We start from the raw sequence: 27507 nt of genomic DNA, 5'->3' as shown, positions 1-27507 counted from the left end.
AATACATAGTTAGTGGGGAAATTTGTTCATCAGTTAAAAAGGATAGATAAGAATGAAAATCACAAATTCTGCCTGGTATAGCTTATAGTCCAAAAAGATAAAGTCACTCCAGATGAATGTGAAATAAATAAGCAATCCTTGAGGAAGTATGATCCTTCAGTTGAGCCTACTCTACCGAAAATGAATTTCAACTATACACTAGTATGTCACCATACAGTGATACAGATACAGTATTTTGAATAGCTATTTGGGAAGCAATGTCTTACTGCTTTAATATGTACAGGTTATTTACAACAAATTCCCTTTTGGCCTCACAAATTAAGCCATTTTAACTGGCTGTTAAGATGCAATTCTTTTTTTCCCACACATTATGCAATATTGTAGTTAGAGCTATAATTTAAAATAATATTATGCATGAATTACAAATATTAATAAAGTAACTCTGCATATATAAATATTTCTAGCAGAATTTAAAGCATTCAGAATGTACATAAAAGTTTTTTTTTTTTTATTTGGTAGGGCCAGATGTGCTTCTTCTCAGATCATCGTTGCTTTAATAATGCTTTGTACATAGCAAAACCCAAAACTGCAAAGACGGTAGCACCAAAACTTGCTCGGAGCCAAAATGTAGAGCTCTTGAGGTCCGCTTGTGTCACATGCCTAGAATTTAACACACATACAAAACCAGGTTAATTCCATGACAGGAATATCAGACAAGTTGTGCTAAACTACTCTGCTTTTGGAAATTCATCACTACACTTGTCACAGGCAAGTTGCTTACAATTCAGCCTTACGAGTATTTATACAGTCATTTTACTTTTTTTAAAAGATCAGGATTTGATCTGCAGCCCTGATCACTAAGTACATCTCACTGAAGTCAGAGTCCTCACACAGCTGATGAGAAATGCAGCAGATCATTAGTCATGAATATGGGGAGGGCAATGTGTCTTCTTTGATAGTACCAGCAAGCATTCAGAAAAGGAAAGCAAAAATAGCTAGCAAATAATTAATAACCCATAGTGAGAACAACTCTGTCCAGCAAAATACTTTTTTTTTTAAAATGAGTTTGCGTATTTCTGCTTTTCCATGAAAAACTTTCCAGTCCTGTTGAATACCTACTTATACTTGTTCCCCCAAAAAAGTTTACTGACAAGTAGCAAGTAATATTTTTCCAAAAGCTAGAAGCAAAAGGAGCATTTGTAAATCCCTGTCTTCCCAGTACCGTCACAAGAACAGCAATAGAAAGAGTCATCCAATACTAAGCTGAAAGCTAAGAGAAAGTGCTAGTGAAACAAGCTGTGACAATGGCATCAACAAAAAAAGACAAGATGTAACAACGGTATGAAGTGACTGTATGACATTAAAAGCCACATCTTGCATGACAGCAGAGACAGCCAATGACCCAAGTCTCCCAAATGTTGCAAGAAGTTTGTGAGCATGCTCAGTTAAACATGGCTAGCCATCCTCAAAAGTAGTCTCAAGTATGACAGCTTACCATAAAGCAGGAGCTACCATTTAAAAGAAATTATCATAAATGCCATAATTCAAAGCACAAGAATTCCTAAACAATAGTAAAGAGAGTTTTTTGTTCATTTGCTTTTGTTTAAGGTAGAACTCACAACAGAACTTCACTAGCCTATGTATTTTAGCCTGTACTAATCATCACAGGTTACTCAGTGAAAGCTGCAGGAGTATTAAATACAAGGAGCATACAGAGATCCTAAGCAAACATGGTGCACAAGACAGTTCATATGGTGTGAACTGCAGAGCTATCGCATACAAGCTGTTTAATAAAGCAGGAATTGTTACTTGCTATCAAAATACACAAAACCAGTTCAGGATATTCTTTAGTAGACATTTGCAGGAGCAATATAAGCCATATAGATAATCAATGTACTGTAATACCACATGCTGAAGAACAGGCTATTTGGTGCACAAACAACAAAGCACAGCTGGTCTCTAAAAATTCCTAATCTTATCTAAGAATATCTTGCTGGGTTATGACAGATCAAATTCATGAATTCCTGCAAGCATTAGTTCTTCTACAGCTAGTTTTGACAAACCCTCTGCAAACTAGATATTGAGTGGTTTGCTGAGGGGAAGAAACGGAAAAGGCAATGGCAAGATCACCTTAGTTTGGCTGCTGTTACCTGTCTTCAAGCAAACGTGGACCCAGAGATGACTCCATGAAGATGGAATCTTCTACAAAGTTGACGGCGTGCACTTGCTGCATAATACTGCTCTCCTCGTCTGCTAACAGCATGGCCCCCAACTCATCTATGTAGGGTCTTAACCTTTTTACACATATGCACAGTTTGCAGTTCACAGCATGGCTCAACAACAGCAAGTGTCTCAAATATGCTCAAATGACAAAGCCCAGAAAATTTGTAATTTTTAGCCATATAGCCCCTCATTCTTGTGCAGTTGTTAAAAAGTTAGTGCTTGGGGAAAAATAGAAATAAATGGAGATTGTGCTTTTGATGAGCTAAGTAAAATATATGATTTCACATAGCTAAATGCCATTGCTTTAAGGACAAAAGAAAACTGCTGAAGAAACCAAATCTCTTCACACTCCATCCCCAAAGCCTCAACTTTCATGCGTCCACAGGATACTGCAATACTCCTGCACCATAGGCATGAGCCAGAATACCTGTGCTAAATACACAGGAATGACTCCAACACATCAGCCCTAAAACTGACAAGATCTCATTCCTGTTGATAATTAAATTAAAGACTGTATTTTATCACTACACATGGTGGGTTTTTTTAAGTAAAAAGACTATAAAACTCTTGTCTTCAGATCTGTAAATTATAAAACTTCTCTGTGTATGTAAAATAAATCACTTGTATGTAACATGATTTTAATAGATTATGTGACAAGCTCTGTTGGGCGAGTATTTGTATAACTAATAATCCTCAAGTTTAATTTGGTTAATTCAAATGCCCAACTATTTGTATAATTTAAAAAACATCCCTTTAAATGTGCAAATCACTGTTTAAATGGCAAATTAATGCTTTTGCATTGCCTCATAAAGCACTGTCTCTCACATCTAGATTTTCTGATTCCTATCTGTAATTTGCCTTGTTTCAACTTTTGCATATGTCCCTATTTAATGGTAGGCAAGAAACTTGCTGAACATGCTTCATCCTTTTAAAAACAATTAATATATTCTCAGTCATGATAAAATCCTCTTTTCATGTCTAAAGGGAAAGTAAATTGACTGTGATCCCTCTTCTAAGCCTAACAGTAACAGACTCTTTCATTTAAATAAAGGAACTAAATCAAGGCAAGGATTTGTCTTATAATCTCAAGGAAATCTACTGACTTCAGTGAGAAACGATTAGGACCCTCTGAACATCTCTGCCTAAAAATCCAAAGTCCAAAAATAATTACTGAAATTCAGAACACTATGGATGTCTAATTGCTTTACACCTTCAAAAATTTCCATTTTTTCCTCCTTATATGTTCCTTATGCTGTAATAAATTCAATTTTTGCAACTTTGATCCCTAATATTGTTTAGCTGCCATTAAAGGGGGGGAAAAAAAAGTCTGTCTGAAACAATAAAAAAGGATCGATGTTTGTTTCCAGCACAGGCTCTGTGACATGAAGGTGGCTATAATGCAGAAAAACTTTTCTCAATACATACTGAAAAATTTGATGACTTCAATACATAAATGTTCAAATTTTATTTCAGTGTAGTTGTGTCTATGAAACTAATTTTTACCAAATGGTAGAAGTTATTACTGCCTTGCTAGTAAGAGAGTAACTCTGAATTAAAAAATTATTCTCTCCAAGGATAAAACTTATACATGGATGTGCACATATACAAGTACACAGTAGTATTAGGACTCCATAAATGAAGCTGTATTTGAAACTCTTGCTTATTAGTAATAGTTACTAGCTTTCAAATTTCTCAAATAAATTGGTGCGTGTACTTAATCATACAATTAGTTCCACATATACAAGAAAGTCTAGAAATTCTGCCTTTGGTGTAAAATTCAGATTTTAAAGCTAGTTTTAGAAAAAAAGACAAGATTTTTATTCAACCTACCCTTAATAGTGATTCAAGTAACCTGTCACTTTTTTGACTAAGATATTTGAAATCTATACAGAGGCTTTAACAACTCACAAGAAGTTTCCAACATGCACTTACCCAGAGGTTAACTGAGCATGCCTGTCATGGTTACAGACAGAAAATTGTGGAGTTAATGGCCAATACTGACACTCTTCCCCATGTCAGCAGCAGAAAAATCCCATTTTAACCTTAACTATGTGAAGGTTTAACCTTAACTATGAAAGTTCAAAGCCATTCATGTATTAACTACAAAAGCATTTTAAAAGCACAGTGGTGAGACCAACAAGCTGGTCAGATGGCTGCTCACACCAAACTTGTAAGCAAGTTAATGCAGCCAGCAAGCAGCAGCAGCCTGCGCTGACAGACAATAGGTTCTACCAATAAAATGTAAGCAACTGATTTCCAAAAACATTGTGTAACATATGCAAGTTGCTGCAGCTTCCCTTCAGGCATATATTTTGCTAGGATGCAAACCAAGTCCAGCAGTTAGAATTTTCCCCCATGCATTAGTCATCTAAAACATGAAAAGCTCCAAGTGCATCTTATTTACCTACAAAACCTCAAAGGAATGTAAAATGCCAATTCAATATATTCTATTTAGAAAGAAATCGGGGGATGCAGCTTTGCAAACTTCTACTCTGTATCGGGCATTAAACAGTTTAGAGAAGGAAGAAAATCAGTGAGTAAAATATTGTCATACTGTCCTAATCTGGGACATCTAACTATAGGGATAGATTTCTGCAATTAGATTTAACGGCAATATACCATAGTTTTGAAAAATCATCTACATACACTGCACATCATGAAAAATAAATCCTGGGTTACACTCTTAAAACTTTGACATTATTAGCAGGAAAATGAAACTATTGTCTTAAATTTGACAGAAGGAAGGTTTTCATAGGAAAAAAAAAATAATCTTGCAAATAATTCCTGAAGCAACCATGTTTCATATGCAAGTAGAACTTTGCTTCTATTCCACAATATTTAAAAACTTTAGAAGGAAGAAAAATATGGTCTGAGAAGTGCCCCTCACTGAAAACCGTAATTCTCATGCATTAGAATTATTTTATTTAAAAATTAACTTAGCTGACAGAAAAATGCCACTATTGTACAAGCAAAAGGCAACAAGTGAATGATTTAAAACCAAGAAAGCAGAAAAACACACTTAAAATTGATGCTCTGGAGTTAAAAAAAAGCAGCCAAAAATCCAAGCTCATCATTAAAGAAAGGGTTAGAATGACGTAAGCAGAAACTTTCCTTTTAAAAAGAGGAAAAACAATGTAGTAAAAAGAGATTAAGTGCCAGCCAGACAAATACAAATGAACACCTAAAGGAAAGAACAAGTTAAAAAATATAAAAATACTACAGCATAGTAACAAGTCTCATACATGCATGTACAGTGCTTTGAATGCAGTGCCTTCTTCCTCAAAGAACCAATAGAGTGTGATCCTGGGTAGTTCAAACCAACAATCCTGTTGCTGCACAATAAACATCTCCAGACAGAACTTCCACATTTGTTGAACTTGCCTTTCTGATAGTCTACAAACCCTCGGGTGAGGTTCTGAAGTTTGTCCATAGAACAGACATTGAAGATGGGCACGAATAGGATTTTCAGTTGCATGGAAGCAATGTTCTTCCTTTAATTACGAAGTTGGGAATACTGAAATGTGATATTATATTTTGCCTTGGTAACAGTGTTTAAGCATTACTTAGCAACAAATAATAAAGGAAGGGGCCCATTCTGAAAAATTTCAGTTTACCTACTTCCACAGTCTAAAGCTTCAGAATAGGAAGGTGTCAGGAGAATAAGTACTCTTGAGAAACTTCCTTTACCCATCAGTTATTTAGCTTTTGCCCATCTGACCTGATGGTAAGCACTTCTAAAGGCAAAATAAGAAAAATTGTATAAAATAACTGCATCAGAAAAATCCTCCTTTATTCAAACGCTTTCTCTAATCACAAATCATTAGATTAAAAATGCATCCAAGGAACTAACATTTTTAAACAAGATAAACCATCTCTACCCTCCTAAGTCTACTATTAGCGCTACTCCCTCTTGTTTACAGATATCTCAGCTCTACTATATATGCACATATACAGCAGCCCATGTACTGAATGGTGAATAACCTGCAGCAATGTGTTCTGTAAGGAAACACTCTTGAAGAGCTAACTAGAGAGTTGGTGAGACAAAGTGACATGCTGGAAAACTGCAACAAAACTCTAGCGACTAACTGAATGACTACAGACAAAGAGATTCTAGCAAATAATCCTTCCTTTCTGTAGGGTCAGTGGAAAAGTCTATGAGGAATTCTCTTTACCTTGACTTACAGACTTTTTTAGGCAATAGTAGATTCCTATGCCTATTCCACACTATCTAGTGACAAGGTGTGGAATGACAGCATCCCAAGACTTCTCATAAAAAGATTTCAATACCTCAAGGCCTTGACAGTATTTCAGAGAAATGAAGTGCAAAGTCTAATGCAGGACTAAAAAAACCCACACGCCCATAAAAGAGAGAAACGAGGAACAAGCCACGACAGCTAATGCAGCAACCCATAACCATTCCAGAAAAATGAGGATGCATTATAGAGGTGGTTTTAGCCTCAATAATGAAGAGCTGGGATTTTCTAGTAGTGATTGCTGAATTAAGTTGTAGAGTGACAATATGCAAAGAGATTGATGTTTGAAGCTATTTTTGTCTAAGGAATGACTGCTGTAGAAAAGAAGCAGCATGAACAGTCTCACTCATATTAACAGTCTTTTCCTAAGCTAATGAGTTTTCCACCCTTCTCTGAATTCTTACTCTGTGGCTAACACTTTTGACTTGGATTAAGTGGTATTTCACAAAGATGCTCGATACTGTAGGTGGGTATATCAGTAGGCCTCCTATGTACGTGTAACTTGCATTTAAAGGAGACAGCCACTCGTATTTGGAGCATCCACATCTGAAAACAGTAAGTAGCAGCAACATGCAAGGGCCTGCATCGTCAGGATATTCTAACCATGGCCTTCAAATAAACATGTTTATCACAGATGCCTCCAAGAATCACATTTATCACATAAGCCTCCAGGAAGGCTATAAACTACAGAACAACTGCACTACAAAAATTGTTTGGTTTGAACTCCCATTTGGCAGGGTGAGGTGACAAGTGCTGAGGTGTTAGTAAGTCATGTGTGTCAAAAACTGTGTGCAGTACACACAAGACACGGTATAGCACTGTTTTCAATGCTGAAAACCAGTTCTCTCTCTCTTTACCAATTTTTTTATTCCAAAGTATCTGTAAATGCAAATATTTAGCCATTTACCACTTCTTACACGTTGCATTCTATTCAGAGACGAACTGGATGTTAAAAGCTCTAGATTTTTTACACGAAGTACCCACTCTTTGTGTAAACCAAGCATTAACACACACACACACAGAGAAATTCCATGAATTCCCAAATATTAAACTAGCAATTATAAACATACAGTATGTTATATGATGCTGCTTTAAGTCAAGCTGTGCCTTTATGAAAATATTTGTGTAACTGATATCTAAGAGGCACTACCTCTAATCAATACTAAACAAACCTATAATGTCTCAAGTGAGACACATTACACAGATTTAGAGACACTACTTAATGTCCATTACCAGTTCTCTAAAAACACAGTCCTAATTCCTCCACAGTATCTTTGCAATCACTAAGTGTCTGAATCAACTACCAAACTGGTAATGTTTCAAAGAAACACTAGACTAAGCTCAAAAGACCAAAAGTACCTTCGAGTTAAACAAAGTTTGACAATTCTATGACAATTATTAAAGTAAGTATCTGCCTATTTCGTGGATATAGAGTGAAAAATCTGCAGTATATAAGGTTACCAATTGCTTTTTCAAAAAAACTTTTCTTTTAAAAGCACACCTGGTACCTAGTAAATAAAGTTAAGGACCTGTTAAGAACTGCAGTGAAGAGTTTGTTCTTTACAGATTGCAGCAAGTCTGAGTTGAGGAAGTTCTGACAGATGCAAAATGTACACCTGTTGCAGGCGCACATACAGCGTAACCGGGCATGGCTGCGAAAACACACAGAAGGACAGGAGTTGAAATCTTGCTCATAAAATCAGGTGCACATTAGGACTGTGCCACAACCAAGAGAGATTCAGGAATAAAAGGTACATTTGAATGAGTAAGGAGAGGAGGAGAAAAAAAATACACTGGGGAAGCAAGGGTACAACTACAGCTGTGCAGAATTTTAAGGTTAGGTGTTCTATGTCTTGGACATTTTGGCATTACCATCATACACAGATCTTAATAGCAAAGCACAAACATGAATGGAAACGTTTGCTGAATTTATTTCAGTTTGTAAGGAAAGCATCTAAAGGCTTCTGAGTACATCTGCACAGCAATAGGTAACACCCGTTTTTCAAAGGCAAGTAAGCCACATTTTCTACCACTCTGAATGCACACTTTACAAAGTGACAGTTACCTCTACTTTTCCCACCCTAACACACACGCATGCTTGAAAACTAAAGGGAGAAGCAGGAATATTGATATGACAAGACATTTGGTCAGTGCTACACTTTAGTGGTTTCCCAGTATTCCAGTGCTACAAAATAAATACAAGAGAACAAAAACAAAAGCCTTATAAATCTAATTCAATAAATACCGTTTCAAATATTTTTTTAAAATTCTATTCTTTTGGGTGAAAGTGACATTAGTTCTATTTAATTTAAAGCAAATGTCAGCTGTCATACTAGACTCCATCTGCTGTAATATTTATGTAGTTCAACACCATATTAAAAGCTCCACCCACCAAAAAAAGAGATGCAAAGTGAGCTTAGCAACAGCGAGATGTGTAGTGAAGAAGAATGTGAGCTTAAGTACTATCTGAAGCACAAAAGTCGGCTTCTGTGTTTATACAGAAATTTTGTTAAACATGTAAGATCTATTAGATTAATGAACTGAAACACATAGTAATAAAGACACTACAAATAAAAAAAGGCTTCAAGAAGTGCATTGGGGGGACCGTTGTTCCCTGAAGAGTGCCATTACTTGTTCTCAACCGTCAAGTTGAGCTAGTAGCAAGAATTACAGCACAACTTATTCACAAGTATCTAAAAAATACCAAGATATTAATATTGACATATTGAGTTATGCATCCGCAGTAAGGACAGAACAGAACCCTAAATATTCATTGGAATTTGCAACAGGAGATGGATGGCGTAGTGTATTCTTTAAAAAACACCTTAGCAACAATAGCTGACACTGATTTATATGTTGGATACATATGAACTTTCTCAATTTGAAATGATTTGAAGATGCTACTCAAGTCACTTATGTCTCTCTGTTGCTAAATCTCAGTGAGGCAGTTCCATCCTTGTGGCTAACAATGACATGCAGTGGTATTGCACGTGACCGATGCAATATGAAAAATGTAATGGTTCAAGTACTTACGGATACATTGCCATAGTTGTCAGTTTAACAAAGATATCCTTACTCGGTGCATCAACTGTATTACAAGTAAAGGCTTGAGGTGGAGGCATTTTGTGTTTTTTGCAGAATTCAGCAGGAGAAATACTATATTCCTGTCTCACTTCATGCAAGTCAGACTTTGCAGCTACCACTAAGCACGGTATTCTGCTATCCATGAAGTGCTGCTGCAAATTTAAAGAAAAAAAAGTGAAAAAAAACCAGTATATGATACATTCAACCTGGAAAGCCTGAGTTGAACTATTTGCAGCAGCATTAAGATATATTCTATATTAAGATATATATGCACTTAAGTTAAGCATTTCTAGAAGCAGAATATTTGATATAGACAAGTAGATGTTAGCTTTGTATGTATAATAAAACTGCATGTTTAATGCATCAGCCATATATAACCAGCACTCATAAATAAAATGTCTTTTAAACACTAGAACTTGTGTATAGGACCAGTAACTGACACTGAATATTTTGTCAGTGAAAAGATATATAAATGTAAAGGTTGGTATACATAAACTATACAAACCTTAAAAATCCTGGCACAGTACTCAAAAGACTTAGGGTTACTGACATCATATACCAGGCAGACAGCATCACATATGGTCTCAGTGTCAGTTAAAAATTCAGAGTCACTGACATCATGTAGCTGGGTGGGGGGGAAAGGGAGATGGTCATAGAGTGAGAAAAGCTTTGTCATTATGCAGTTAAAGGAACTGTATAACCTTCTTTTTCTCATCATTTTTATGGCCCATTTTTATGTACCCTTAGAACTAATGGACTGACAATAGCCAGAATTAATGAAAAATAAATAGTAGGAATTTACCATACAGCCAACATATGCGAGCTGTTGATACCATATCTGCAGCAATCACAACCTCTGTATATAAAAAGTTACATTCACTTTAACACAAAGTCTGAAGATTCCCATAGAAACGGGCATTCATCCTACAGAGCAAAACCACAGAGCAGAGGACTAGATCTTGGAAAACAAAGAAAGATACCATATTATCATAAAGGAAAACTACAGTGGAAGGAGCTTTAAAGAAAGTATTTCACCCACTGAAGATTAACTTTAGCCATCCTAATCACCTTACACAACAGATTCTTCTTTATTGAATACGTAGATTGCTTGCTGATAATTTATTTTATAATTTGAGGCCCTGCAGCGGAAACATAATGGACTGGGTTCTGTACAATTTAGGTCAAGGTTTCAAAAATAACAGGTCCCGAACAGGTTCAGTTTAAAGTATTAGCGACATCTAAAACCAGAAGTTATTTGAGCAGGAAAAGGAGTGGGAGGAATCCATATTTATTAAGAGAAAATTAAAACAGAAACTTGTTTGCAGAAGGCTCTGAATACTTCACTGAATTTTAAGACTAATCAGTCATATGCAAACAATAATGAGGCAGCCTTACCAGCAAGTATTTTTCCTGTCCATATACATAGACTGTATTAATGGCATAGTAAGATTTGTGTTCTGCACGTATTTGCCTCTGTCTCTGAAAATGCAGAATTTCATGTTAGACCACAGCAACTTGCCCCTTTTAAGTTAGATTTGAACAGCTGGTTTACTCCACTTATTAATAAATGGAAATTACAGTAATTTGTGGTTTATTTTGCAAGTAAATGTACAAATAATTATTGCATGCAATAGCCATTTGTCTATTTGCTTAAAAAAAAAAAAAAGCAGCCCTCCCTAGTAATTCTATATTCCCCTCAAAGTACTCTCCAAATTCAGTAATAACCAGTAAAGCTCCAAGATCAATTGGTTTTCCTGTTTAAACTTAACTCAAAAGCATATATAGATGAATATAAGCAAAAGGTTTCTTACCATTAGATTTCTTCCAAGAAGAGCCTGAAGAACCCCAGTTTTCCCACAGCCTTTCATTCCAACAACATTGCATCGGAAAACATTTCTCTGAGTCTGTTTTTTCTGGAGGTCTATCTTTTTATCTCTTGTTACTTTTGAAAAAAGACAAATATTTTTCACAAGATGTACACACATGTAGGTATGTGAAAACATGAAACAAATGTCCACTTACATTAAAATGAACACAAAACAATCAAAAATATTAAATCAAAGGTTTGACTTGAGCAGAAAGTAAAAAAGAATGTAAGAATTTAAGTGAAAAAAGACAGATCATCTGTTTAAACAATATACTTTTGAGCAGATTTCTAAATTTAAATTCCTAAATTGTTTTTTTTTTTTTTTTTTTAGATTACCTGTAATTGCTGATGCTTGAGATTCTTGTTCTGCAAGTATCGAGTAGGCTAAATAACCCAGGTACTCCAGACAACGCTGTACATCTAAGTATGTGGTTAGTCTATCAGAAGGGACAAAAAGAAGTTTCTGAGTTATTGGCATCTGTGGTACCGATTCTTTACCGTACTGGAACAACTTTTTCTTCCTGTCTCCAGACTGACATAACAGAAGCATTCCTGGCACTCTGTAGTACTGAAAGACAAAAGCACTCTGAAGGTAAATGGTGGCAACTTTACCAGTCTTAATAATCAGCCAAACACTATGAAGGCAGTGCTTGCCGAGGCCTATCAACCTACATTTATTTTTTTTTACCCCCTCAGCAAATAATGTTTTCCTCATTTTCCATATTTTTCAGCAGGAAAAAACCCTCATTATTGAACATCATTATTCATACTGTTTCTAAAGAGTAGAACAGAAGTAAGTATTTCAACAAGATTCAGGGAGATTTCCACATTTTGAAGAGACACTTGTTCATAGTTAGCACTAAATACTGGCCAAATCCCGAACAGGTTATAAAAACTGTCTGAAGATTAGGCCACTGAGTGGCTATAAAAACTTGACTGCTTGGGTCAATTTTCAACTACTGAACTTCCACTCTTTCTAGATTTTTAAGAGGAATTTACAAACACATCATCACATCCAAACTATATTCTATAAATATTCTCAACTACTAAAGTGTAATGTATCACACTTACGTCCACTGAGAAAGAAACCCTTGGTACGTAATCCACCCCCTTTCATTTGTACAAACAGTGTTGTTAACATCAGGTCCCCACGGCATGTAAGGGAAGACTTTGAACAAATCTTTCAATTCATCAGGAGACAAAGCACAATCTCTATCCTGAAAACAAGCATACGGTATCAGACATAAATCACTTAATTAATGTCTATTCTAAACCAGTATTTTCTTGCTGTATGCTTGCAAGATTCAGAAAAATGGCTATAGGAAACTGAGCTGCTTTCTTTTTAATCATTATTCTTTTCTTGTTTTTAAATAAGACTAAATAGATAAGCTAGTTAAAAAAATATTTGGTAGTAGAGCTATAACTGCCAACTCTCCTTGTAGACAGAAATACAAACAGCAGGCTAGTTTTGACTGCATCGCTTACACCAGAGCCAGTTTCTGAATGAAATTACATAACGACAAAAACCATACTTTTTGCTTGCAAAATTACTAGCAAACTAAGGGTCTTAAGTATAGGCACACACACACTGAAATTCAAAGCTTACCAAATCATGCTTATCAAAAATACTTTGAAGAAATAAGTATGCATGATGATTTAATTCTGTTGTGCAGTCTGGAGGAATTTTTAGTCTGTTTATTGAAAACAAAAACAAATACAAGGAGTGTTAAGTGTGTTTATGAAATACAGAACATTAAAACTCAAAATACAGACTTTTTGAATTACAACATTTGGTATTTGACCTTTGTATTTAGCTTTAATAATTTATCTTTAAAGAGATCAAAGTACGTAATTCTTGTTAGGAATTTTAAAATTATGAGTGAGTGCCTTTACATTACATGATATATAGATATACATTAATCAGGCTCTTGTTTGGTTTGTTTGCTTTTTGCGGGTTTTTTAAATGGATAATTACATAGTTACATTTTTTAAAAGAAGCCACAGTTGGTCGATCTCTTAACTTTTTAATCTGGGGATTTTCAAAGGATCTTAGGTGCTATGAAATACTGAAAAGCCTTTTTTAACTTGTTGCCACATACAATAAGCAATTGCTCAGCTTAATGTTCCAGTTTTGTATTAAGAGTCTATTTTGCCATCTTTCTTATAAAGAGAGGGAGTAGTACATAATTTGGCACAACAGACAGTTCTTTGTAATTTTCAGTCACATGAGGATTTTGGCTAGTAAGTCACAATTAAGGGAGACACTTGATGTAATAATGTGTAAAATAAAGACACTAAAATAACCTTTTCCTCCTGCCAAAGCAGAAGGCAGCATGTAAGTTAAAGAAAGCTAGAATAAGTGATACATACGGAGGAAACAAGTACTCTGGTGTAAGCTCTAAGTCATCATCATATCCAAAGCGACGTAAAACAGTCCAAGTTGTTTCATGCCTTCCTCGCTGAATGAAAAGTGTGTGTAGAAAAAGAAAACCTAAAAATCAAATTATGAACACTTAAAGCCTTGCTACAAGTATTTTTAATAGAATCAGTATCAGATTGAAAATAAAAAAGCTTGAAATACACATTCAGATTTTAAAACTCCTGGGTGACATTACAGCATTATCTACACAGTCCAAAGGTTCAGAAGTCATGCTGTGTGTAAAAGTGTCCTTCAAAGAACTGTTTCCTTAAAACAGCTTGGTTTTCTGTTGGTTTTTGCCTCTTTCAGTACTAGCATTTTAGAACTCGGTTGTATGAAAATAAAAACAACAATATTTTCAACAACTTAGAATAGTAAGCCTTAGCAAGAAGCCTGGAGAGTAGTCTCATGGAAGGCTGCCTTCAGTTTCCCTGTACCAGATAAGTGTGTAGCACTTTTGTTTAGCACTTTCCAGGGCTTAATGAACACTGAGATTTCACTGGTTAGTAAGGCTATGCCTCAAGATTCCCACTCTTTACAATTTCTCACAAGTCCTATTACATATGTAAGCTCCACAAGCAACGCAGTTACATCGATGCTCAGAAAGAAAATGTTTTTCCTCCTTTCACCTTTGCCATATGCTCTCAGCAAATCTGTACAACAGAGCTGTTAAGATGTTGACAGACACCACACCTTGCTGACAAGTGTTGCAGCCAGTGAGCCTAGAGACAAGATACAGATTTATCTAGGAGACAATCTCTTTTGAATCAGTATACTTATTTGGATTCCAAGCTCTGTAAAGAGAAGTAAGAAAGACCTTATTTTATTCACCCCGTTATTCCCCAGTTTAATCATCCTTTGACATCACACTGCCACTTACACTCAGCTCTTGGTAGTCTAAAAGAGAAATATGATCTCAAGATAGAGATCATATTCCAAAAGACTAGCCTTTTTATGTAAGAATGATTACCAACTGTATAAAGACACATCTTTTAAGAGTTAAATAAAGCTTACCTTTTAATGTTAACCCATTATCTGCAACTCCATCACTTAGGTTTTTCCTGACTACATTCTTTACATCTTCCAAAGCTTGAGGTGCCAGTGGTGTATTAAAACAAATTCTCTAATAAACAAAAAAAACCCAAAAAGCACATGTTAGGACCACTGGCTACTAAGCTGGACAAACAGCATGTCCTGTATGAAATACAGCCTTAAACATTCTGATAAGCTAGCAAAGGACAATCCATTTTCTTAGTGGAAATAAAGGTGTACAAATTTTATTTTAAAGTACAAACATTGTGGCTTGCACATTTAATAGATTTTTCTTATTTTGCTCTTGAACTAAAACTTGAACAATGTTAATACTATTTCCATTTTTACAGATCCATTCTTTCATGCTGCACTTGAGAATTTTATTATTTAGACCTGATTCCTTTCAATTTACCTTACTACTATTCCTTCAAAAACAAGAATTTTCTAGAATTATATAGGTCAACTACTAAGCATGGTGAAAAGGTAAGCAAAAGAGCTACCTGAAAGAAGTTGAGTTCTGCATCATTGAGAGTACCATCATTATCCTGATCAGAAATTCTAAAAATACGAGTCAGTGCTTTAATACAGGCAGGTTTCATCTGAGGAATAAAGGAAAGTTCAGTATCTTTCTAGGCTTGAATATAAAAAGATTACACTGAATGACATCACATTAAAACAAATACTAGACTTCATTTTATATTTTTAGAATGGAGACATTCACACACACATACACAAAAATAAAAACTAAAAGGAAACAAAATGCTTATCTAGCAAATTTATATCCATAAATTTAAAACAATTATTCCACATTAAATGTCTTTCTATTCAACTATTAGAAGAGCCTCAAGCTCTTCAAAAGCTGAAGGTGGCACTACCTAGTTATTAAAAAAAAAAAATCAGTTCTCAAAATTCAGTCTTATTGCTACAGAAAGTTTAAAAAAAAAAAAAAACAAACAACTGAATGTTATTTTTTCTCAAAAAACATTGGGGGGGGGGCAGGGGGGGAAAGGCCTTGCAATCCCAGCACCTTCCAAAAATAAACAGCTCTAGAACTACAGTAAACTCTTTCTAAACAAGCACACTATCTCTATTCACCGTTTCAACTATGGCTTCAAACATCAGATACTGAAAATCTTCACAGGGCTCATTCATCTACCAGGCAAAGCATTGATCATATGGACTATCTCTATGACAAAAGAATTGCTAGGATACCTTCCGAGTGAAGGAAAACAGACACTGGTAATTCTCTCCCAACAACTACAGTGATGATGGACTCTTCTCTTCATAGAGGTCACACAGATTGCATAGAGATTGGTTTTGGAAAACCAAAAAGATTTCAGCACAACAATATTATCACAACATTACTAACTCATAAAGATGATTCTGATGGAAGAAATCAAAACAGGGTTATTCTCTGGTTCTCTACTTGACAGAAGTATTTATGACTGAAGCAACGTTCCTACTGCCCAATACTACACAGGGGTTACATTTAGAGATTCTATTTGTATTTGCCCATGAAATTAATGTTTTTTAAAAAAAACATACTACTCCGTAATATGCTCAGCTAACTACCTGTGGTACTTAAACACCAGCCACATCACTTGTTTCTTATCCCTTTTGCCAAAGTCTCACAAGATGCTCAGAAAAGTTCATTCCCTTAAATCAGGCCAAGTCTGGAGTATTTTCCCTGAAATAAATGGAGTTACTGTGAAATGTTTATCTAAAGTAGAACTGAATTGAACACATGATTTTGTCCACATTACATTTGGCTTAAAGCCATTACCAAAGCTTCTCATTTCACTTAGTTCACACAGGCAACAAAAAACTGTCTTCGTTGCTTTGAATGAAGAGGAAGGACAGATCGGATCAGATTAATACAACAAAAAACAATCACCATGGTTCTGGAATATAATGCTTAGCATTTGGGGTAGGGTGGTGGTAACAGAACACATTAAGAAATGCAAAATCCACTGAAAAGGAAAGAAAAGTGATAACTCCCCCTGCTACATTATTTGTTCTTAGAATCTATGTATAAATACCTCTTTCTCCTCTGGGCAATAAAGAGGACCTGTAGGATGTAGAACAGCTTTCTGTGCATAATAAAATAGCTCAGATATATTCTTCAAGTTTTTGGCTGAACACTGAAAGAGAAATCCATGTATTGATTAGCTAGTTTCTTGACTATTTGGTGATTTCTTCTGAAATTTAAGCAAGCATAAAACTTTTAAAGATCTAGCCCCCTCTTGTGGGTATGGTGCTGTGTTGGAAAAAAGACATCTGGCCCCTGTACCTGTTCAGTAATTAATAAAGGAGGTCTCACTAAAATTTGCTGTCATACCAAGAACAGTAATCAAAGTTTCATCTATTTTGAAAAAATTTAAAAATAAAAAAAGACAGAGAGGCATATCCACACATATTAATTCTATTTCTTATACTGTGCAGACATCTGTCTGGCTTAATATTAAATTTAAAACACATGCTAAAGGCAAGGATGTGAGGAGGCTCTAAATATTAGAAGAATTTGACACTAACAGTTGATTATACAATGGTGTAATCTTCTCTAAAGAAAAATAACATATAAAAACTCACCATGATAATAACTTACACTTGAATATTTTATTTTGAACAAATCAAAATAAACCACTTTTTCTATTAAAAAGTTGCCACACATGCAAGGCAGGCGTGTATTTCTTGTTACCCGTTCTAACTTCAGAAAGTCTTGCATACCTCTACACATGTTTCTATCTCTGTATATTGATTCATAATGGGAAGGATAGTTTCCATACTGCTATATTCCACTAGATCAGACTTGTTTCCAACTAATATAAGAGGCAGCCTGAAAACAAAAAAAAAGGTTAAGAGCTTTAAAGACAGAGAGATAACAAGATCTACCCTAATTTAGCATTCTGCCTCCCATCAGAAGTCATTGTATTATTTTCATGATGTAATTAAATATTACATATTATATTTTCATGGTGTAATTAAATATTTGCCAACAGGCAAACAAAACAATTGCAGTTAAGTAAATTGTTTTGATATACGCTTAACCAGAAAGGTACATCTTGTTGATAGTACAAAAACCAGTTAAACACAAAAGTAACTAAGCATATTATTGTACAAAACCAGCATCAGTAGAAAACCTATACAGACCATGTAGCCAAAACCAGTTATACCATAACACACACCTGGTAAAAGCTGACCATGAAATTAAAAACAAATAGCATTGCTGGCATATATAACAGACCTACATACTTTAAATCTCTTGTTGCTTGGACTTCTCATACAAATTTTAAGTTTAGAATTTGATTTTCTTAAACAATTAACATCCTCAACACTATCCATTGACACACATCGATGTGCAGCCTAATTCACACTTCTCATCTTTACTTATGCACCTGCTATCTTTGTCTGTCCTTTCATTGATGAGAGGAATCCATCGACTTGTTACCTAGAGTAGGATTAAAAACAAACATGAAAAATACATTTTCAAATTTGACTGAACTGTGCACAAGTTCAACTACAGCTGCTACTCCTTCTTTCCCAAGAAGGCATATATTTACCCACAAAGAATGAAACAAATAAAAACTGGAGTTGATTAATGAGCAACTTTGTCAGATGACTTGACATGACTGAAAACTCAGAAGTTGAAACAGACCAGACACAATAATACATCTGCACATCCTTGTAACAACTTGATCTCAAACACCATCTTATGCACAGTTTTCAGCTTGCCAACAGTTAACAGCACACAAGTTACTTCTCAAGCAATAATCGGATAAAGTGTGTTACCATACCTTATCAATAGAATTCTTGTTGTTAACAGCGTATACTATACAAATCACATTTGCCTAAAATGAAAGGAAAGGAAAGCCATGGAATTCCACTGCTTAAGAGTCTCTAGAGCAACAGAGACAATTAAGAACCATACATAACATCAGAGTATGAACAGTTCCACCATTAGTCAAAAACTGTGTCCCTAACTTGTTTAAGCTATTTGTAGCCTGAACAACAGCTTAAACCAAATAATTTGTATGTTGAGAAGTGCCAAAAAGCCTGTCTTGCAGTGTGACATTCACAGCTTATGCCTGCAGAGACCTATGCTACCCAGAAATCTAAACTGAAAAATCATAATTCGCAGCCTCCTCTCAAGTACCAAACTAAATGCCAGAAATGGAACACAACACCATGACAGACTGTACAGAAAATGTGCAAAGGTGCTCAGAAAGAACTGAAAATAGGAAACAGAAGGAATTATAAAATTACCAAGAATCCTATGCTATTTGTAAATGCAATAGTACAACATGACAGAAAGAAGTAAAATGGATCTTTCCAGGTTAGGATTATTTCTTTACAAAACCTGTCAATTAGTTGGCCTACTGATATTTAAGTTCTGTCCTTTCACTTGGAAGGCCAAAGCTTAAGCTCAATTCACCAGCACGGTGGGAGTACCTACTTTTCTTAAACAGCAGAAGGTATACTGTAGCACAAGGCACAAAAAATGAAATGAAATGTCAAGCAAGAAAAAGCAAGGTTGGGGTTTTTTTTCTTCAATTCAAACCGAAGCCCATCTAATGCAGAGAACTTAACAGGAAAGATTTCTCCAAAAGCAGAAACTATTTTCTAGTAAACACTAAAATACACTTACCTGTGATATTTCATGGTAAAGCTGCTCATCACTTTGCTCTGCTTCTGCATTCAATAGAATAAGCCATTCATTAATACTGAACATTTTTGCAAACAAAACTGAAAAACCTTAAGAAACTGGACCAGGGTGTTTCACAGTGTTCATAGGACAGCCCTCTGAAAGCTCTTGTTATTTAAACGTCTTTTTATAAAATGCATTAAAGAGTGCTTCTGCTGTAACAATAATGAAATTGATCCATTAATTTGCAAGACAGAAACAGTCGGTTGCACTCAAGTTTTTTAGCAGCTATTTTAAAGAGGAATATTACATTTGCAGACAAGTTCTCTCTGGAATGAGTCATAGTTTGCACGCCCCTACATTTATCAACAGCCCCTTCCTGGGATAATAAGTAGCAACATTGTTCTATAATGCAAACTTTTACAACAGAATACTGCATATGTTAATTTTATTGCAGTGTCGATGATTTTTTTTAGTGAAACCAAGCTTCTGTTAACCAAATCTATGAAATATTTAATCCAATACAAAGAAAAACTCACTCCACATAAATTTAAGCTCAAGTCCAATGAAAAAAATACACATTATTTCTTTGTTCCAAATAGGCAAACACACCAAAGGTATCTCCTCAGCAGCGTGGGAGAGAGAAGACAGGAAGGTATCTGCTAACATGGCCTAATTCATGGCAGAAGGATTCTTCTAGCTGTGCAACAGTTGCATGTATTTATGACCACATATGAACCTTGATACCGAGCCTATTTATCTATTCAGTAAGGCCAAGGAGATTAGATTATATACCCCCCCCAACCCAAAATATGAAATTGACACAAAGGATAAGGTGTCCAAACTTAGAAATTTAGAAAGACATAGAATAAGGTGTGTGAAGTCTCCTGCATCCTAGTGAAGTATTCACTGAAAGAAAGGAAAATAGTTTTGAATTCCATGAAAGTACCCACCTTTGTCTGAACCCGTAAATATGTCTGTCACACAAAGAACACTAACTTCACTGGAATATTGCTACAACTGTCTTTCATGGAAGAACCAACAGCAGTTAATGTTAGGCTTTGAATTAGTAGAATCACCCATCAATCATCTGATTTAGTTTTATCCCCTAAGTTTCTACTTTAGTCTTCTCCTACATGTAGCTTTGGTGCCATAGCAGTATGACTGTTAAAGAGGCTATTGAGTTAGATAAATAATTCCATACCAAGTCAGTCAAACAGTAACAGTATTGTGTAGTCCTTACCTGAATAATCCACTATGTGGGTTGGCACTCTTTCAGGGGTGACATCAGCTGGAATGGTGATTTCTTCAGCTCGTGGTGGAACCTGGGTTGTAAAGAAACAGCAAGAAAAAGCCTTTAAACATAATCCAGAAAATCCAAATGGTCAAAAAAAGTCATATACTATAAAACACCTATCAATTAGTCAGCTTTAAATAGAACAGCTTATTAGTGGTTCAAGTACTTTTGGGGTTTTTTTTGCAGTGTACTGAAAGTCACTGCGACTTTCCTACTCTTTATTAGTCTACTTATTGAATAAGGAACTTCCTGCATGCTTTGCAAGAAAGCAATGTTGTTAAGGGATTCAATGAATGCTTCTATAAAGCTGAAATCCACTACAGCCAACATCTATAAAGAACTACTATAATACTGAAAACTATAAACAAAACCTGAATTGCAATTTACTTTAAACAAAGTGTCATATAAAGAAAAGTTCTAAATTTTGGAGGGTTATCAAATTCAACCAATTACTTCAAAAGGCACTACATTCTTTAGCAGGAGAGTAACATCAGGGGTAGCATGCCATTAAACAGTATTTAATTTGTCAATAATCTATGTTTAAACATTTTAATTTTTGCACAAGATAGCCTGATCCTAGTCCCACTGAAATCAGTACAAGAACTACTCCTGCGAACAGTGCATGAGTTGTTAAAAAAAAATAAATACTCAAGATATGGCAAGCATGCATGACGGACAAAATACAAGCCTCAATTTTTACATAATCATAACCTGACAACTTCCTTGCTTCTGACAGAGTGCTAAACATTAAGTTCAGAAAGGCCTGCAAAGCAAAGCATGATACTAATAAAAAGTGTGTTCTGCAAAGTACTGTAAACTAGCTATGATTGCTGGGCATTTTTTCCAGAGAACATGAATGCATATTCAGGAAGAATCAACTTAAATCTAATTTTAATGAAAACTTCCTGCACAGCTATTTATTGCCTTTATCTGCCAACACTGAACTTTCATGATACTTTTGTTTTCTTTCAATAAAAAAAGAAAAAAGAAAAGCCAATCACTGGAAGAATGGCTCTTTGTAAAGTTTCAAGCTCTACTTACATCTTCATCAAGAATGACTACTGATAATACCCAGTATATTAAACACTATTTTGAAGTCTGAAATGACTGTTACACACACACCCATATAGCTCCGATCTCCATGACTGACCTGCAGGAATTGTACATGTCACTTTCTTCGGTTTATATAGGATGCAGTATTTTTTTTTTTTTTTTAAGTTCCATAATTTCAGGCAGATTTTGTGTCATACATAAATTATGCTTTTTCTCTCAACACGAATTTAGAGAAATATTCTAGATTATACAGCAGAAAGAAGCTGAGAAGTGAATAGCGGCCTACAATTCATGAAATATATCAACAAACAGCCTGTCAAAGCAACGGGTCCCTGAGCAGTTTAAGAACAAACAGGAACTGGAGCTCCTTTTTACCTGCAAGGTTGGGAACTCAATTCAATTATGTTAACAAGCTAATCTTGACTCATGAACTGTGGTAACCTACTGATTTGCATTAAACACAGCACAGTGTGGATTCAAAGAGCAGCACATGTTTAAGACTTGTGATCAGAAGAAATAAACATTCATGTTTATATGTAAAAAGCTTAACTATTTGCAGCAGCTGCAGTTCTTTTTACGGTATAAAGAGAACTATGTGCTGCTTATTTAAAGGAATAAAATATAGAAGTAGCTTTATTTTTATTCTGGAAGAAAGCAGTAAGAGTTTCTGGCAATTTTTATTTCAAAAGTGTGAAGAAAACATTCTTCAAAAATAGAAAAAGGCAATGTCTCAGTTAGAAAAAATGGTGAAGGTATACAATGTCACTTTTTAATTCCCCATTCTCATTCATTTTTTATCTACTTGCTCTTTAAATACAACAGTCCAAAAAATGGTAGGGTCTTGCCTCTTTCAGAACCTTCCCTTTTATGAGTCTCTAATGTTGAAATATGCTGCCAGTTATCACCAGTTTCAACTGCTTAAAAAAAACCTAAGATTCCTCAGATATAAAAAAAATTAGTTTAATTAACCATGAGAAAAACAAGAAAGGAACTTTGATAAAATTTAAATTCCTAATCCTCACAAAGAGATATATTGAAACTAACCTATATCACTCTTCCAGAAGTCATCATTGCAGCTTTAGAATTTTTTTTTTTAATAGGAAACATTATTTTAAAGCAGAGCCTATTAACTTACTCTTTGAAAAACTTTACACAACAGGATAGAAATAAAACTTAGAAAACAAGTAAGTATGGTCTACCTCTTCTGGAAATTCTTCACTGACAAGAGACATAATTAGTGAGGTCTTCCCAACTCTGGCTGCAAAAGCATTAAAAACAGAGATTAGATAATTTGGTTTTGTTACACTCAATAGTTGCATCCCATTTTAAAATGGGAAGTATTTTAAAAACATTTCCCAACCGACCACATTAAAGGCTTTTTATCTGTTGCTTAAACATACTAAGTATGGATAACAGCAATTCCTTCATAATTCTTTATTGTGAAACCTTAGCATCCATTTCATTCAGAAGGGAATCAAATCCTGCTCTGCCTTACATAAAACAATTAGAACGTTTTAACCTTAATATAGAACACTTAAGCAAACAAACAAACAAAAATCCAAAGCAAACTAGAAATGCTTTAATAAAATTTATTAAATAAAAAAAAAGAAAGCACACAGACTGGAATTTAGGAATTAACTATTTTAATAATATTCTTAATATGATGATTGCACTTCAGTCCTAAACTACCAAGGATAAGAGCTGGATAAGACGACATGGCTCTATCAATGGACAAAGTCTCCACAAACTAGTTTGACAACTAGTTTGAAAGCACAAGAGCATAATCTTGCTACAAATGAGCTGCCCCTCACAAAAAGTGAAAAAACAAACAACAAACCCCTAAACCACCAAACCTTCTGAACTCATAGTTTTCTTAATCCAAGAAGATGATGACCATATCCGCTTCAATATTCAAGTCTCTTCAATCAAATAAATTATTCTGTTTACCTGCAAAGTTCAGACTTCTGATATCACAGTTGGATTGCTTGGTTTTGAGAACCTTTAACATGACCATTTAAATTAAAGAGTCTGTAACTTTTCTCAGGGTTCCCCTCACTCTAAAAACCTTCATCTGTCAAATTCCTGTTCCTTTGAGAGTCTTGAAAGACTATTACTGCTTTATTTGTTTTTGAGACACTTCTTAAAAGACAAAACATTCAGATTCAAGTATTATCTGGGATTGTATATTTCTAACAGCCCTCAATTCAGGCAAAAAACTATTCCATCCTGGACATACAGAATCTTCACTAGCATGCATGTTTTACCAACCAAGATACTGCTTGCAATCAGTCAGAGCTTGTATCACTGTTCCTACTGAAAACACCACCAATTGACAGAACTTGTTTTGCTGATATCGCTGCATTTCCACTTGTCTATTTAATTGTATATAATTCTGAATATGGGAGGAAGAAGAAGAGATTAAATTGTACAACTGATTGTTTTCGTGCAGAAAATGGTATTACTGAACTGATGATCTAGTCAAAGTACATTCAACTTATCCAAGTCTATTTTTGGTACAGTAACAAAGGGCCTCCTGAAATCCAGAAATAAAAGCTCTTCTTCATCATGGCAAGTTAAAGAGCGGTTATTACAAAATTATGAAAGGCAAAGAAAAAGATATCCTCTGGAGAAAGACTTTTGTTTTCCGTAGCAAGAACAGTTGTAAATTTTTCCCCAGTGCTATTAGCTGGAGAGCAGTAAGATGCTATTAGATGCAGGTTTCTTAACAAGCAATGTGGTTGTGTTTTCATCAAAGATACTCATATGAGCTAAACCCATAATTTACACTGCCAGGTGTCCTCCTGCATAAACTACATCTTAAGTTTCATCCTGACAGATCAAAAGAGCTTTAAAAGCTCTCCTATTTCCATAGGAAAAAAGACAAGTACTTTCCTGATAGGCAAGTAAAGTTCTTAGATAATTACTGAAAATGCTGCAGCATATTTTGCATCTGACCAAGTCAGCTTCAATTTGAAACACTGGCAAAACATGTTGGCTTTGCAGATATAGAAACTCATTTCATTAATTTTAGATGAATGAAAATAGAAGATTACGTATTGCTGGTTAGTAAATGCTCAGTATTTATAAGCTTCTGATACACTTCCTAGTGTTCTAGAGTTGTTTTTAAGAAAATCCATAGTGTTCAAATGTAGAGACTTGGCTCATTTTGCTTGAATCTAGGTCAACCATTTGCCTTTCCATTTCTGTTTATAGCCTTAGAAGTAAGAGCCTAAACAGTATCGGCTGACTAGGATGAAGAAAACAGCCCAGCACTTTGTGATAATTAATTAATCTTTTTCCTCATATATAAGTCTTTTAGATCATGCTGCATAAATAATATGCTGAATGCATTCTGAAAGTTATTGGCTATTAAAAATTTATGTTTGCACCTGGATACTAGGATTAAAGTAACCTTAAACCTAAAAAAGCAGAGCACTGGGGATGAAAAAGGCTGTGTTTTGGAACAGGCTTACAACAAAAGGTCTTCACATATTTCAGAGTCTGAACCTGATGGTCTGCTGTTTTCATATAACGAGTATTAGATGGTCTGGACTAACTTGTGGTTTCAGACTAATAAATATACAAGACATATACAAAACAGTACTGACAGTATAACTGACAAGTTTTACCAATTTGTGAAACAAATTTCTCCCTTCTGCTTGTTACAAGTCCAACAAAAATATAATACAAAGATGCTCACAATCTCTGACATGTGCCACGTACTATATGTTACTGTATTTAAGAGACCTGTATCTTCGAATTTTTCAGTTGGATACATTGTGAATCTAGTTGCCAAACCAATGCACCTGCTACACCTGTACTTAAACGACTGCACAGAGCCAGTTCAGAACACACCATTCATTGCCAAAGAAAGTAAGGTAGATTAGCCATACATTCTGAAGAGGAATTCAACTGTATATTCAAATGCACAAATACATTTCTCAATAAACTGAATCTTGCAAAACCAGACAAATACAAGTTTAATGAGTTAACTCTTTCTGCACAGTACCATCTCCCTGAAGAGTCTTCTCTAAAGAAGCCATAGAGGATCTTTCTAGGCAGCACAGACAGAGCCAACCTGCCCTATAAAATAACTGCATAAACTGCAGTATAAATATATATGAGGCATTCAATTCTCGGGAAAGCTTTGTTAGCAGTACTACATTCTTAGTATAATTAGGTAATTTTACTAATAACACTTGGTAATTACTCTTTATTCTTTTCTTGTGGGGAACTTAAGCACACTTTACAAACTAACAAAACAGAACCTCCTTGCTGCTATTTACATCAGTAAGAAGCTGTACCTTTGAAAGCCTAGCCACTTATTTGTGTACCTAAGTGTGAACTCAAGGGCATAATTTTAGGAACATATGAAAAAACACAGACCCACTCTAACTTTGGCATGCATATAAGTATGTGCTGTTTATTCAAGGTCATGCAGTAAGTTCATGGCAGAAACAGGGATCTGGACACCCTGGTCCTGCCCTAGCCACAAATCCACAACTCCCGACCGATAACCGCCTAGAGCATATCCGGATACTGATTTCCAAACTCAGTAAATAAGAAAGATTTAACTTTGGTTTCCACAAAGTTTAAACAGGACGCGGCCACACGTAGGGCAAGAATTTCATCCGGGTTTCCTCTCCAGGGCCGTCCAAGAGGCACACCCGCTCCCCAAGCTGACTTCCAGGCTGCGAGCTCGGTGCTCAGCACAGGAATGCAAGCAGCCGGCGGCTGCCGGCCGAGCGCCCGCATACGCGCCCGGGCCCGCCGCCGCGCCGCTCCCGCCGCTCTAACCAGGCACGGAGCGGTCACGGAGCACCCAACCCCGACCTCTGCCACCGGCGCTGGGCCGGGGCTCCTCTCCGCTCCCGGCCGCCCCAGGCCGGGCTCACGGCCCGAAGACGAAGAAGCCCGGGCAGGGACTGGGACCCCCCCACCCCGCAGCACCAGGGCGATCTGACAGCCAGCGGCATGGCGCCTAAGAGCTCTCCCTCACGCCAGCGGCCCCCGCCCGGCCCCACAGCCTCGGCCCCCGCCCTGCCCCGGGGCCGCGCCGGCCCTTCCCGCACTCACGTTCTCCCACCAGCAGGATCCTCACGTCCTTCTTCATGGCCCCGCTCCCTGGCCCCGCCGCGAGGCGGCTCACATCGGGCTCGGCGGGGGAAGCGGTGCCGCTGCGGCCTGGGATCCCCGCGCGCCGCGACCCTCCCCGCCGCGAAACGGGCAGGCTACGGCGGCTCGCGAGGGACAGACTAGGCAGGCAACCCGCGCGCCTGCGTGCGGCTGCGCGGGGTGCTCAAGGCCGCGCGCCGCGCTGAGGCGATTTGCGCCGCCGTCCCTCAAAGCCCGGCGGGAAATGGAGCAGGTATCGGCCTGGCGGGCGCCTGTCCCCCTCTGAGGGGGGCTTCTGCTCGGGGCTGCCCTGGGACGGTGGCTCAGTTTTCCGCTATTAAGGGGCCCAAGATGCAGATTTCACGTGCTGTAATGAAACGGTGCTGGCTGCAGCGGTGCGCTAGACAAGTGAGTGCATCCGACCCATAGGAACGCCTCAGAAGCGAGAGAACACACTCCCTTTCAAATTGTGTGGCGATTTATAATCCAAACCACAACAAATTGCTGCTCCTGTGCAGTATG

General features: G+C 36.4%; 1 protein-coding gene across 5 annotated transcripts; it reads right to left on the bottom strand.

Annotated features, from left to right (window-relative positions):
* Positions 1–59: 59 nt before the first annotated feature.
* On the bottom strand, positions 60–27150 carry RHOT1 (ras homolog family member T1). 5 transcript variants are annotated; one of them, XM_082008325.1, is made up of 21 exons: positions 26947–27150; positions 23070–23128; positions 20764–20845; positions 19524–19567; positions 18673–18726; positions 18274–18326; positions 17606–17714; positions 16918–17019; positions 15379–15477; positions 14861–14969; positions 13798–13918; positions 13034–13118; positions 12499–12644; positions 11764–11864; positions 11372–11502; positions 10956–11039; positions 10066–10185; positions 9510–9712; positions 8006–8128; positions 2151–2294; positions 60–660 (listed from the first exon to the last, which is right to left on the bottom strand). In XM_082008325.1, exons 1-21 carry the CDS (start codon positions 26981–26983, stop codon positions 543–545), a joined length of 2124 nt encoding a protein of 707 aa, XP_081864451.1. In that variant the 5' UTR covers positions 26984–27150; the 3' UTR covers positions 60–542. The 5 variants fall into 5 exon arrangements, with proteins under 5 accessions (XP_081864451.1, XP_081864452.1, XP_081864448.1 ...); XM_082008326.1 differs by lacking the exon at positions 2151–2294; XM_082008322.1 differs by lacking the exon at positions 26947–27150 and having other exon boundaries at positions 23070–23978.
* Between the last annotated feature and the right edge of the window lie 357 nt (positions 27151–27507).

The sequence above is a fragment of the Phaethon aethereus genome (assembly GCF_964289735.1).
Source record: "Phaethon aethereus genome assembly, chromosome: 18".
In the NCBI taxonomy this organism is placed as follows: Eukaryota; Metazoa; Chordata; class Aves; order Phaethontiformes; family Phaethontidae; genus Phaethon; species Phaethon aethereus.
Note: the sequence above shows the minus strand (reverse complement) of the source record. Positions and strands in the feature narration are given on the sequence as shown.